Here is a 14,043-nt window from a genome sequence, read left to right as displayed (position 1 = left end):
GCAAGCCAACTGAAGCAGAAAAGAAGCCATTTAGTCAAAGGCTGCTGTGACTAGACACACCGCTGGGTCTTTCATTTTACATATGAAGATAGCCAGAGTTCTGCGAGAGCACAGCCATTTTCATGGGAGTGAACCACATCAACTGGGAGTGACCAGACTCACCTGTGCAGAATGGTGGAGTCCGGGCCCTCCGGGTGTCTCCAGTTAGCACCCTTGACAGGTAACCACCATGGAGCAGCTGCAACCTCAAAGCAACCAAAAATAGGCTCCTGTCAGCCACCGTGACTCCAGAAAAACACTGGACTCACACACACAGCCAAGATATAAATAAAATCTCACTGAAGGTCATCAGATCTATTTGGGCTCAAAAACATATGCCTTTACAGAATATCAGGACCATAGACTTACGGGTAAACACGCCTTTAAACAAGAAACTATTAATTCATGCCATAGGCACAAGTGACTGAACAGATGTGTGATGTGTGTATGTGCTGCATAGCTCGGGGATTTTCTAAGGCTGCCCTGTCCAATAATCCTCTATAATCTGTCACAAGTGGGAGATAGGAAACTCAGTATGTCTCCATCTTAAAAGATGGGAGGACAGTTCATTTTCACATTAAACATGAGGTTGACGGTTATCCAAATCGGCCAGAGATCAAGAGGAACACAGGGAAAAACAAAACAACAACAACTACATTTAAAAGACCATGGTTCAATCTGCAGCCAACATTAGCTGGGTACGTTCACGATGTCCAGCAGCCTTCCTCTGTGAAGCAGGACCGAGATCCAGCCTCAACAAACTAAAAATCAGGAAGCCATATCAGGTGAGGAAATTCTTACTAGGACCTTAGCAACTTTTTTAGGGTTCATTAATCATGTTCACCAGAGCAATAAGAGTGAGGAAGGAGGGCCGCGGAGTGAGTGGTTAGGACCTAAAGCTTGGTCGCCAGTCAAAATTAGTTTTGAATTGTGGCTCTGCTGTTGACATTATTAGGCTCTACATGCCGGCTTGCTCGTTTGCAGACAGAGTCAGCAACATCCAACACAGTGAAGCCTCTGCCCTCAGCAACTCAGGGTAATGACAGAGCAGACAGTGGGGACAGGGAACCACTCTCACTGGGCATGGCCCTGTGACAAGCAGGCACAAGGAGAGCCACAAAAATCAATCACTCCTACTAGTGAAGAAGAGGAACTCTTCATATAAACTAGAGCAGACTCGAGCTTTGCCCCATGACCTATGAGGAAGTGGGGTGGAGGTGACAGAGACTGTGTCCCTGCTAACAGTGACAGCAGTCACTGTGAACACCAAGACTATTCACATTTATTTTTTTTCTTCACATTAACACAATCAAAACATTTAACATGTCTCCACGACAACCTGATGGGCAAAGTCATTTGCTTTAAATACTTCAACAGACAAAGCATTTGTCCTTCAACACAGGACTGCAAGGCATGTGATTTCACAGCCCGCGGGATCTGAAGCATACATAGTCTCCTGCTCCATCTGCAACTAATCTGGGTTTGTTCAGTGTGCCAAGGACAGGCCATTCCCTCGGTGGCAGGGGAGGATGCGCACAGAAAGCTCGGGTCATAAGCGCATGACTCAACCTGCCCAACTCCACTCCTAGCACAAAGCACTCCTATGGAAGATCCTAGCCCTCAAATTAAACAAGAAAAAAAACAAAATACATCAAATCTGGGTAGGAGGACGAACACCTTTGCATTTTTTTCCTTATGCCATTTTATATTTTTAAATATTTCTTTCACATTTAGCAATGAAAACAAATACACAATCTGCTTATATCCATGCTGCCTACTAATGGGCATTTGGGCACTTTTAGTTTGTAGCTATGTAAACAGTGATTTGAATACTCTTCTCAGAGCTTGTAGCTTTGGGTTAGGCCATGTCTGCTCACTACATTGTGGAAAGGACTGCAGGTTATACATAGGGCCAGCTTTAGAAGTGACAACAAATGCAAGGTGAGCAGAGAGCCCTTCTAGCCCCCGCCCCCTTCTTCCAAGGAGAATATCAACCGAGCTGGGTTCTTCATAGAGGGCCCAAGGGCTGCTGCAGCAGTGGCCTGTCAGTGCTTTTATTATCCCTAGCTTTTCCCTGAACTCAACTACTTACAAGTACTTACAGAAAATGTATTAAGTGCCAGGCACTGAGACTAATTCCTGGAGAGGATATCCAAGTTCCAGTGAGGCACGGTAGAACAACAGGAAAAAGTAAAAGGATGTGAGAAGGAAAGAAGGCCCTCTTGCCTTGGGATCTACTTTGTCTTTCTTGCTGAGTCAAAAACAGAAAACAAAACAAAACAAAACCCCTGCAACGGATATTAGCAAAACGTCTCTAGGGGAAATGTAGGGTCTAAGGATATGGCAAGCAGAGATGCTAAAAACTACAAATGAACTCTGCTTACCTGGGGCCAGAGAGAGTGTAACCTTTAGTTTTAACACATCAGCACTTCTTTCTCATGCCTACATCTAAGCTGGAAACCTGATAAAACTACCTTACATTTTAATTCTGCCTCCTCTTTGAACTTTGTTATACGTTACTTCTGATGTGGAATATCACTCAGAAAGCCAAAGGATCATACATACCCTGTCCAAAACCCTGCACCAGTGTCTTGGGGTTGTGTACTGTCCTTTTCCCAGATGGCTTACTGTCTATATACCCACTAAGCTCCCACTAACTCCACTTTACTCTGGCTCATCCTGAAATTCTCTTCTGCAATGTAATCAAGGATCTGGCTTTCCGGTTGGAGGTTCCAAATGGGGAGGAAAACGCCTCAGGCTGGCAGCAGGGTTGGGCTACAATGACCACAGCACACTTTAAGATGGTATATTGCTGTTTTTTCCAAATTATTTATTTTATATATAATAATTATTTCATTGCAAAGTTTACACTTTGCTACCTCATTTACTTTTGAAAATGTTTCCAAAATTTAAATGCGCATTCAGATAACCTCACGCACATCAGTGCCACAATTCCAGACTTTCCTTCCCATTCTTTTGCTGCTTTTCACTTTTTTCTTTTCTTCAGTTTCACATTCCTCTAGCACACCAACCCAAAACAGGCCACTGGCTGACAAGTTTTAAGGTCCTGGAACTACACAACTATCAGTTTCATTGACGTCCACAGAAAAAAAAGGACGCATCATACAGTGCATGACGGGCCACTATGGTCAGAGACCGCAGGCTCCTGTTCAGTCTTAAACAGCAAGACTGAAAGACTGCAAAGATGTATGTACACTATACAGAACACAAACAGGAAATACAGACATGCATGCAGACTACATAGAACACTGCTTCTAAGTAAGTTACAACATTACCTAGCTGCCCTACACTTAGTTATCAAAACTTACTTTAATGAGAAATATATTATGTACTGTTATAAAAGTAACCTATAGAGTGCAGGTCTGTCTTTGTTTCCATAAGATATTTGTATAAGAATGCATGTTAGTATAACTAAAAGTAATAAAAAAGATTCCTGGAGAGTGTACAAACACTTAAAAAGGGTGAAGGACTGAGAGAGCCATACACTTTTTTAAATGACCATGTATTGTAAAACACACACACACACACAATCTAGATACTGCCATAGGTTCCTGCAAAGAGCAAATTGTCCACTGTAGCGACAACCAGAAAAACATTAGTCATTTTAAATGTTAATACATGTTAATACATACATCCCATTGGCACAGCAATAGAAGCATCTGACAAGCTAGAAGACATAAGATCTCAGGCTCTCTACCCCTCCAGGCCCCAGTTTACTCATTTGTGAAATGACGATAAAAATTCTGTGTTCCTCCCTTGCTGGCTGCCTCACCCTTCACCTGGGCAGCCTGGGAGAGCTCGTCTCGGTAGCTTGCTGTGGGAGAGCTGACAGGCTGACAAACTCAGCAACCACCTAGGCCCAGATCTAGGACTTTGAGTTGGCTCACCCCAACTTCTACCCATCTATGAGCTGCTAGAGTGTGTGAAGGGGCCAGTCCTGCAGAGCCAAAGCTACCAGATCTCCGCGACACAGGGCAACAACCGGTTATCTGAGAGGAGTCCTCATGAGGGATCCAGTATTGATGGGATAGCAGAAGCCAGAGAGACCAATGTGTCATTGCAATGAACATTTGCAAGTAAAGATGTGTGGACAATAGGGTGCCCTGTGTGACACGCTGGGGCACACTGCAGCTTCCACAGAAAGATTTTTGGGAGGATGGGGGTATTGTTTGGGGATTTTGTTAGTTTTCTATTTTTGTTTTGAGGGACAGGATGCAAGGGCCGAGGGTGCATATGGAGAAACTGGGAAATGAGTGGGATTGGGGTGCATGATATGAAATTCACTAAGAATCAAAACGTTTTAAAAGAAATCTGTGTTTCCTAGGATTGTTATAAGGATTATATAACAAAATACATACAAAGCATTTGGATAAAGAGTAAGAATCACCCAAGTGCTAGTTACTAGCCTTACTATGATTTATCCATGCTATTGCATCTTACAGAAGTGTCTTAAAACTTCCATAGAGCACACAGTCCAATCAGCAAATCCTACCATCAATAGCTCTTCAGTCTGTGCCTCCCCCACCCATCAGATCACCCTTTCAAATACTGACAGGAAATGCCCAAGGACATAATGTCAAGGAACCCCAAGTGTCATAGTAAAGTATTCTCAAGAAGAGTATGTATTGACAGCCTTTCATCACAGGCTTGCTTCGAGAGCCACCTACACACAAGCCAGCCTGTTTCTTTGCAGCAAGAAGCACTATGGAGAGGGTGTGCACGAGGAAGATGCCCTCCACACTAGACAAAGGTCTCAGCAAACATAAGGACACCAATGACATGACAGTCTGTGAGACTGACCGCGGTCAGCACTGTGATAGTCAGATGCAGAGTCAAAGGCCCCAGATGACACAAGAAACTAATAATACCCCATAATACCTGTGATGAGATTAGCCATGGCCTTGTTCATCCTGGCCAGTTTGCTCTGGATGAGCCAAGATAATTTCTGGCTAAATTCATGGCACACTCCATCCAATGTCACTGGACACCTTCTTCATGCAAATGTCAGTTGTATTTTTAAGATTCTTTTAATGTGTATGATTATTTTCCCTGCATGTATATTGTGCACCACATGTGTGTATGGCGTGTGGAAGCCAGAAGAGGGCATCAGATCCCCAACACTGGTGATACAGATGGTTGTGAGCTTACATATGGGTGCTGGGACTCTAACCTGGGTCCTCTGGAAGACAAACTAGAGCTCTTAGGCATTAAGCCATCTCTCCAGTCCCAATTTGAAAATAAATGCTATTCTATCATAGGTAGGAACCTTTCAAAGATAAGACAACTTTTGTGGATAAACACACTTAGGGAATTACCCAGAATTACACTGCAAATGATCCAACCCCTAACATTGGTCTTTACTAGTCATTTTGTTAACTGAGTAGAAGCTGCAATGTGGACAGGCTGGCATAAAAACATAAAAACCACATCATCCTAAAACAAGAAAGTCTGTTGGATACAGTTGTCCACCTACACATTTGCTGCTTAACCAAGACTAAGTGAAGTGGTAGCACAGCTTTATATTCGAGAAAAGGGATTTTAGACATGACCTATTTATACTCAGCCATTTCCATAGCAACTGCCTTGGGTTTAAGCTGAAACAGCTGTGCCAGCCTGCCAGTGACCAATGGCAATCTAAACGTAACTCAGGTGAGTCTCATGCACCCTTGAGAAATGGACTTCAGTGAGCAAAGACATGGTTTCCCACCTTTCTCATGGGACATAGCCAGACTTGTAGTAAGAACCTGAAAAAAGGGAAAAAGGGGAGATAGAAAAACTGCCTTTATCCTTGCCAAAGGTGGTAAGTTACGCTTCTTACACATACAAGCCCGGAATAAAATCTACACAGAAGACAGAATCCTGTGTAATTATGCATATTCAGGTCTAAAGATGTCAAGTTCACAATTTTACAAGTGCTTTCTCAGAAAACTAAATGCATTTAGATGAGCAGATGAAAAAGACAGAGGTTTCTTGAAATGCAGTATAAACATGACAGCTATCTTTACAAAAACAGACAAGGAGAAATTTTCAACTGGCACCAGTGAACAATGAGAAATAGCAGACCTATTCAAATTCACAAAGTATAAATAAAACAGAAGGAGGATCTAACAACTGGAAGAATGAAATGGAACGAAGATCGCAGTGACAAAACTTTCTCTTGCTTCAGCAACCTGTACAAAAGCTCAACATCAGGACAAGGCTCTAATAATGGGTGGGAAGAAAGTCATCATTACAAAAGGAAGGTGGTCAAGCCAGATGGATGACGTCTAATTAAATCCTAAGTCGGGTACCTTGATGACTTAATAGCTGCATGCAGGAGAACAATACTTGCCTCTCAAACAGGACATTTCATAAGTATTATCTTGAGGAAATTTAGTTCTTAGTGAAAGCCCCCACTCTGAACCATTATACTCACAGTTTGCATACATGACCTTTCAGGTCTTCACGGGAAGAATGGAAACCCCTGGAGAGTTGGGCATTACAGGCAACATGTAAGAACAGCTCAGGAATCGCATAGTCCAATGAAAGCTGAAACTTGATCAGCTTTCCTCATTTTCAGTCAAGATGTAGATAGACACAGGGAATGGTACTGATTTGGGTTATTTTTCTTAAACAACAACAACAACAACAAAAATCTTTAACTTTGACAAAGGGTGCAAATAGGTGACAGTATGTCCCATCTTTAAACAATATGGTAGCACTCAGAAAAAGCCTCTATCACATGAACATCCAGCAAGTAGATTGAACCACTTGCTGTATGCCCATGTGTGGTGGTTTAAAGGAGAATGACCTCATAGGTGCATATATTTGAATGTTTGTTCCCTGGTTTCTGGAAGCATTTTTAAAAAGATCAGAAAGTGTGGCTTGATTGGAGGAGGTGTGTCACCAGGGCACAGGCTTTCAGGTTTCAAAAGCCAATGCCATTTACACCCCCCCCCTCTCTCTCTCTCTCACACACACACACACACACACACACACACACACACACACAAACACAAACACACTCTTACTCTCTTTCTCTGCCTCCCACTTTCAAATAATGCAAGCTCTCAGCTACAGCTCCGGCACCATGCCTGTCTGTCTGCTGCCATGATCCTTAAAATGACTGTCAAGGACTCACCCTCCGAAACTATAAGCCCCAATAAACTCTTCTATCAGTAGCATCACCCACAGTGTTTTACCACAGCAACAGAACAGTAACTATGACTACAACACAGAAATAATCTTATGTGGGGCTTGTATGCAGCTCCATGGTTGACTCCTTGTTACTGTGTGTACAACTATAGCTTCAAACATCAATCCTGGAAAATAAGCATAAACAGAAAAGATTGCCTAGAGAGTATTTTGAAAATTCTATCCACTGAAATATTTTCTCTCTCACTCTTGTTCTTATTTCTACTCTTTTATAGTAGGGACATTATGTGCACTACCACTGAGCTATATATCTTACCCATTGGTTTTTTTTTTTTTAAAGATAGGACCTTGCTACATAGCTCAGGTTAGCCTTGATCCTGTGATCCTGCCTCTGCCTCCTGAATGCTGGTGTATGCAACAACCCATTGTAATTTCTTATTTGCACATTAAAAAATTGGGAGAAGGGGGTTTCAAGACAGAGATTCTCTGTGTAGTCCGGGCTGTCCTGGAACTTGATCTCTAGACCAGGGTGGCCTTGAACACATAGAGATCTGCCTGCCTCTGCCTCCCAAGTGCTGGAATTAGAGGTATGCACCATCACTGCCTGGCACATATGGATCTCTTAAAGGCAGGTATCCCTGGGCTTGTTTTTTATTTTTTTATTAAATATTTTTACATATACATTTATATTATTCCACATATATACAATAAACTACATATAGCAAGAAGAACCATGAAACAATCAGGAATTATACAAATGTTACATTCTTAGTGTTTTGGCTATTTGTATTTGGCAGCCTTGAAGAAAACATCTTTCCTATCTTGGTGCATCTAAAATTCTGAATGTAAATCAATCACCATCACATCGAGTCATTATCAACTTAAAGCATCTATTTAGCTTAGCCCCTAAACAACTAAGCTTCATTGTAAAACTAAACTAACTGAGTATATAGGGTATACAGGTTAGCAGCTTCCCAAATGAGAAGATGACAGAGACAGTTTGCTACATGAGCAGTCACCCAAAACTCTCTATAATGTTGTAGCATCATTTTCAGCATTCTGGCTCACTATATCTGACAGACATATTTGTGAGGCAGGACTTGCTTACCCTGTCTTGGAAGAGTTTAGCTGTCAACTCTTCATGCTTCTAAGCTTTCCCTTTTTTAGGCAGAATTCTGTCTGTGGTAGAAACAAGAACATTTTGCCCTGTAGCTTGTTTGCCACATTTGAAGCCATCTCCATAAGGACGTTCTTTAATACTCACCATCCTCTTGGAGGGAGGCTAAGTGTTGCCAACAGTTAACCTGTCTCATTGTCAATGAATCTTTAAAATAATAAAAACATTTTTAAATGCCATATTCTGTATGTCTCTGAGGTTTTTGAAGACTTTATCTAATTATTTTACCTTATCTTTCTATAGAATCACATCTATCTGTTGCAGCTAAGATGTATATCCTTATGATAAAAATTGATATGACCATGATTTGATCAACTAACAATTAACTTGTATGACTTATTTATCCTAAACAGCCTGCAATAGCACTTTCAAAGTATTGGAAGCCATCTTGTATTATAATTGAGCTATATGTGTATACTCATATTAGAGTAGAAATATATATAATGTGTGTGAATAATCTTAAATTTAAATTCTATACTACTGTATCTAAAATTAAACTTGGTTTGTATTTATATACAAACTTCTATAACAGTGAATTAAAAATAACCTTGTGGGTGACAATTAAGGCATTAAGTTGATGAGTAGATTCACTAATCTACTTTTTGTTCCATCTTCCCTATATATTTCTCTATCCCCCCTTCTTTCTTCTCAACCCCTATCTCCAAACCTAAGAATGGAAGATAAAGGAAAAGAGAGACATCATTGAGCCCAACCTTGTTTTCTCTCTAAATAAGATCAATATTAACTTCTAACTAATTCCCATAGGAAATAGCCCTCTATAACCCAAGAAAGCAACCAAAAACCTACCTGAACCCCCCCTTAAAAGAATGGGGCATCATTCTCTTAAGGTTTTTTCTGGATGATTTGGGACCAGTAATACCTTTGTAGGGGCCCAAATAAAATTGGGGAAATGGTTAAACAAGCTAGGTATAGCATCTGTGGTCAAGTTTCTAAATGTTGAGAAATTCTGGGCTTAATTAGAGTCCTGTATGGGACAGTCTGAAGTGCTGGACCCATTGGGATTGGAAGCTTTCTTTGAAGCTGTCCTGGGAGCTGCTTTATTCTGATGAGGAACAGCAGCTGCAGCACTGGTGTTTTGTAGATCTGTTTGGTCATTAGGTCACTGTGCAGTCCTGGCTGTCCTGCTGATCAGAAGCAGTATGTGATCTGTGCCACCATCTTGGATCTTCTGGGCTTGAGTACTTATTGTATAATCTACCTTGTTTCCATAAGGGAGTTGATGATATGAAAACTAACATCCAGTTGGGAGAAGGGAAGTTACACTCATTCTTCTCCTTGAACCAAGTTGAGCCTTAAAAGACCTATGCCGTAAGAAATAAATGTAAGTGCGCCTTTAACAGGCACTGTGTGGCCCCACCTCACCTCGCGCGTGTTCATCCTGATCAGGTGCCTTGGAACAGGCTGGAGGAAACCAACTGTGCCCTGTTATCCTATTATACAAGCTCTCCCCTTCCAGGGTTATCACAGGTTTCTTCCTGGGCCCATGCCGCACACTGGCTACTAAGTCAAGCAAACAACTGTTCCTTTCATTAAAAGCACAAATGACAGAAGCATTTTATCTTATCCATCATCCAGCCCTAGACTGCCCTTTCCAAATAATTCTGCAGCTGTGAACTCACCTTACCCTGATGATCAGACCAGAGTGAAAAGCTGACTCTGCAGCCCAAGAGATAAACCGGTCACAGCAGGTCTGAACCCTGCTTTTTCAAAACCTAAGTGCGCCAACACAACCGCTGAAAGATAAGCTGTCATTCTGCCAGATACATACTAACTTCTTATTAAGTGGCAGTCTCTGTACTTGGGACACAGTAGTAAATAGCACAATGCAAAGCCAGGCATGGGGGCACACAGCACTTGGAAGGCAGAGCCAGGCAGATCCTCTGAGTTCAAGGCCAGCCTGGCCTACAGAGTGAGTTCCAGGAAAGACACACACACACACACACACACACACACACACACACACACACACACACACACACACCCTATATTAAAAAACAAAACCAACAAACGCATAATGTATGTAACCTACCTTACAGAATGAAATCTAGTAAAGGGAAACATTTGTGAAACACCTAGACAAACAATTATAAGTGAGATGAGCAGTACAGAAGAAGGGTATAACAAGCCCCAAGAACACCTACCAGACAGGGAACACAGCAGCCTGGAATGTGGGGGAGACAGGACAGGGTCTAGATAGACCTCCCCCAGGAAGCACAGCTGAGATCTGCCCACAGAGATGAAGGCAGCTAGTCAGAGCAGGTAGACACAGCAGCCCCGCTGCCAAGGGCTCGGCCTGAGCTGATCCTAAGATCACTTTCTCCTCACCTGCAAGAGTCCACTGAGACATTCTTTCTCACCCAGACTTTCCAGGATCAAAAACTGTGGGAAAGTCCTCAAATAACTGACAGGTGTTTCTGGAAGGAACAATTGGGAAGACCAGCGAGAGCGGGAAGGACCTGTATCCACAGCAGTGACCTGCGAGTGCAAGGAACCCACAGTAAGAGTATGGAAGCGCTAGGATTCTTATCCCGCCAGCCCTCGACACTGACCCACCATAATACCCTGTGGCACAGAATCTGAAACCAAGCAGAAACGCTGCAGGGCAAAAGTCGCCTCACCAAAACACAGTAACAAGAGGGAGAAAGGCAAGAAGGATGTGAGCAAAGTGACAAAGCTATTCTAGACCATACCTCCTTCTAAAACTTAAAAAAAAAAAAGTTGATAATGAACAACAAAAATTATTCAGGTTCAAATACAACCCAAAGTTACTATAAGGGAAAACGAGATGAAGAAACAGGACAAAAATAAACGCAGCTTGGAAGATATAGGCATCCTTTTCCCACTGTTGTAGCAAAACACCAGACGCTGGACAATGTTTAAAGAAAACTAGTTTGGATTGAGAGTGTGGTTCAGTGTCTATCATGTAGAAAGATCACTCCCTTTTTGTTCATCACAAATGAACATGTTTAAGTAGCTATGTAGCTAATGATTCCATTCATGCATGTATGTGCAGAGGCCAGAAGTCAGGTTTCTTCCCTAGTTATTTAACATTTTTTCCGACAGAGGTTCTCACTGGCCTGGGGATTACCAATTCAGCTAGACTGGCTGGCCAGCAAGCTGTTAAAGTTCTTTTTATAAAACTGTTTCTCAGTTTCTCTCTTAACCTAGCTATCACACAAGTAATTGAGACTCTATTATATTATTTTAACAAGTTTCACAGCATAAAAACTGAGCAGTTATTACTCTCTTCATGACACTCTGAGCTAATTTGACCTCCTCTTTGCCAAAATCCCTGAGATACTTGCACTTTGTAGCTTTTCCTGTTTCCACTCTCCCTCTTTCCTGGTGTCTCCTGGACCTCTGCCTGTGGCTCAATCACCTACTTCCTCCTGTAACTCTTCCTTCCCTAGCTGGCAGGAAGTCCAGCCCTATTCTCTCCCCTGCTTAACAACTGGCTGTAAAATGTTTTATTGGCATATCGGGGCACAATTGGGGAGCGGTGTTTATACAACATTAAGACAGGAGAGTCTCAGAACAAGGATCGCAACCAGATATGCTGGGTACAGAAATCAGAATTTAAATTACACAATAACTTTATGCCTTCAGCAAGTACCAAGAATCCTTCTGTCTGTTTCCCCGGTTCTGGCATTACAGTCCTGTATTACTGAAGGCAGCTTTTCACATGGGTCTGGGGATCAAACTCTAGTCTTCGTGCTCACAGGCAACCATTTTACTGACTGGGCCGTCTCTGCAGCCCAGGCTCTCCCTTTTATAACAACTCTTATAAGAATACCAATCCTTTTGGTAGGTAGTGACACCAGTGACCTAATAACCTCCTAATATTAAAGGTTACACTATATCTTAATAGTTTATTTAAAGTCTACCACATCTCCACACTACCATGTTAGGACTAACCTTCTAGTGCAATCGCATTTAAACATATAATAATAGTTCTTTATTGCCAAAGTCAATAAAGAAATAGAAATTAAATGAAAAGTCATTTCACAAATATTATTTTAGAGACCCAAAATGCAAAATGAATAAACATTTTACTTAAGGGAAAGGAAAGAAAGAGGCAATTCAAAAAATAAGCAATAAACATGGTCAGAAGGTACACCTCAATGGTACACTGCTTGTTTATCATGCATAAGACTCTAGGTTTGACCTCCACCTTCCAAAAGCTTACAAATTAAAGGCTCCAGATTAGGGGTGTGAGCAGTAAAGGCACAGAAAAACACAGGAAAACAATTTAATGTGCTTATGTTTAAACCATAATGCTGGAACTTATTACTGAAAAAGCAAACCTGTATCTGAGAATATTGACTCACAATGACCAATGCCAAGACATACTTATAGTGCAAACACCACATACTAAAAGGGAGAAAACACTTGAGCACTCAGGCAAAAACAGTAAGTAACTTTCAAGGGAAAAAAACTTATTGGACTTTTCAACAGCAAAAGAAAACAAAATAAAGAGTGTAAGACACTTGAGAAAAGCAAATGTGAACCAGATATTGCCTCTGCAGCCAAATGACCTGAAAGTTAAAGTAAGTTATCAAGCTGCTGTCAACAAGCAGGAGCCCTGTTTCCATGGCTACTCCCTACAGAAACTAGTAGGGACTCAGCCTCGTCAATAGGAAGACCCTGAACACAAACATCCTTTCAGAACCAAGTCTAGGGATGTAAATAGCAGAATACACTGTATGCAGCAGACCCCAGGCTTCAACGATAAAAATACAACAGCCTGACTGTATCAGAGCTGAGGCAGGGGAAAAAAAGGCATGAGTGCGATTCTGAGTTTTCTTTAAGCTGCTCTCAGTAATTACAGAGCTGACACTGGGTGTGTGTGGTCTTGGATGACGTTCTGAGTAGCTGTAGGCTACTTACCTCTGCCCCTGTCCTGAGAAATGGGATTCTTGGTGTAGAAACAAAGGAAAGGATGTATTCAGGGCAGGCTAAGTTAAAAATCCAGAAATGCAAGTATCAACATGAAACTGTGGCACAGCTTATCCAAGCTCTGCCCACGGTAGCACACCGTGAGGAAAACCCAGCAACACTCCTATCAAGATGCGGTTGTGATCTGAACAGAGCACATTCTTGTAGCCTCGTCTATTTGAACACTAGGTCCCCAGCTGGAAGCGCTGCTCGGAGGTTACTGAACCTGTAGAAGGCGGAGGCTTGCTGGAGGGAGTGCGTCACCAGGCAGGCTTTGACGTTTTTTCGCTGGTCCCACTTATATTCTCTGTTTCCTGAGTGCGGATGCAGTGCAATTAGGCAGTCTCCTGCTCCTGTCACCAGGCCATAATGGACTCTTCCCTCTGAAACTTCAAGCCAAAATAAAGTCTTTCTTCCCTAAATTGCTTTTTGTTCGGCCAGTCTTATCACAGCCACAAAAAAGAAACTAATAAAGAAGCCAAGACTTCTTCCAGAAAAAGCTAATACTAGACTGGGGTGGGAGCAGATGCTCTCATAGAAAAGGCTAAGAAGCCACAGAGGACTCCTAGGCTCAGTTAAGAAGGATTCAGAACAAGGGTGTCGAGTGACTTACAAATGAGAACGCATGCAGGAAACACGGACCAGAGACAGCAGGTGAGCTGTACTGCAGCTGTCAATCAGCAAAATTCAGACTGAGGACGTCTACAAGCTAAACG

The 14,043-nt window shown here is 42.1% G+C and overlaps 1 protein-coding gene across 2 annotated transcripts in view; it reads right to left on the bottom strand.

Moving 5' to 3' along the window:
- The window catches only part of SUMF1 (sulfatase modifying factor 1), a 72,132-nt gene that overhangs the window by 43,381 nt on the left and 14,708 nt on the right, over positions 1 to 14,043 (bottom strand). For both annotated transcript variants that reach the window (XM_084765482.1, XM_084765483.1), the window contains exon 4: positions 163 to 245. In XM_084765482.1, the coding sequence (XP_084621608.1) occupies positions 163 to 245 (83 nt within the window). The remainder of the gene's footprint in view (positions 1 to 162; positions 246 to 14,043) is intronic.

Source organism: Acomys minous, assembly GCF_964271855.1.
Source record: "Acomys minous genome assembly, chromosome: 17".
In the NCBI taxonomy this organism is placed as follows: Eukaryota; Metazoa; Chordata; class Mammalia; order Rodentia; family Muridae; genus Acomys; species Acomys minous.
The sequence above is the reverse complement of the archived record's forward strand: the minus strand, read 5'-3'. Positions and strand labels throughout refer to the sequence as shown.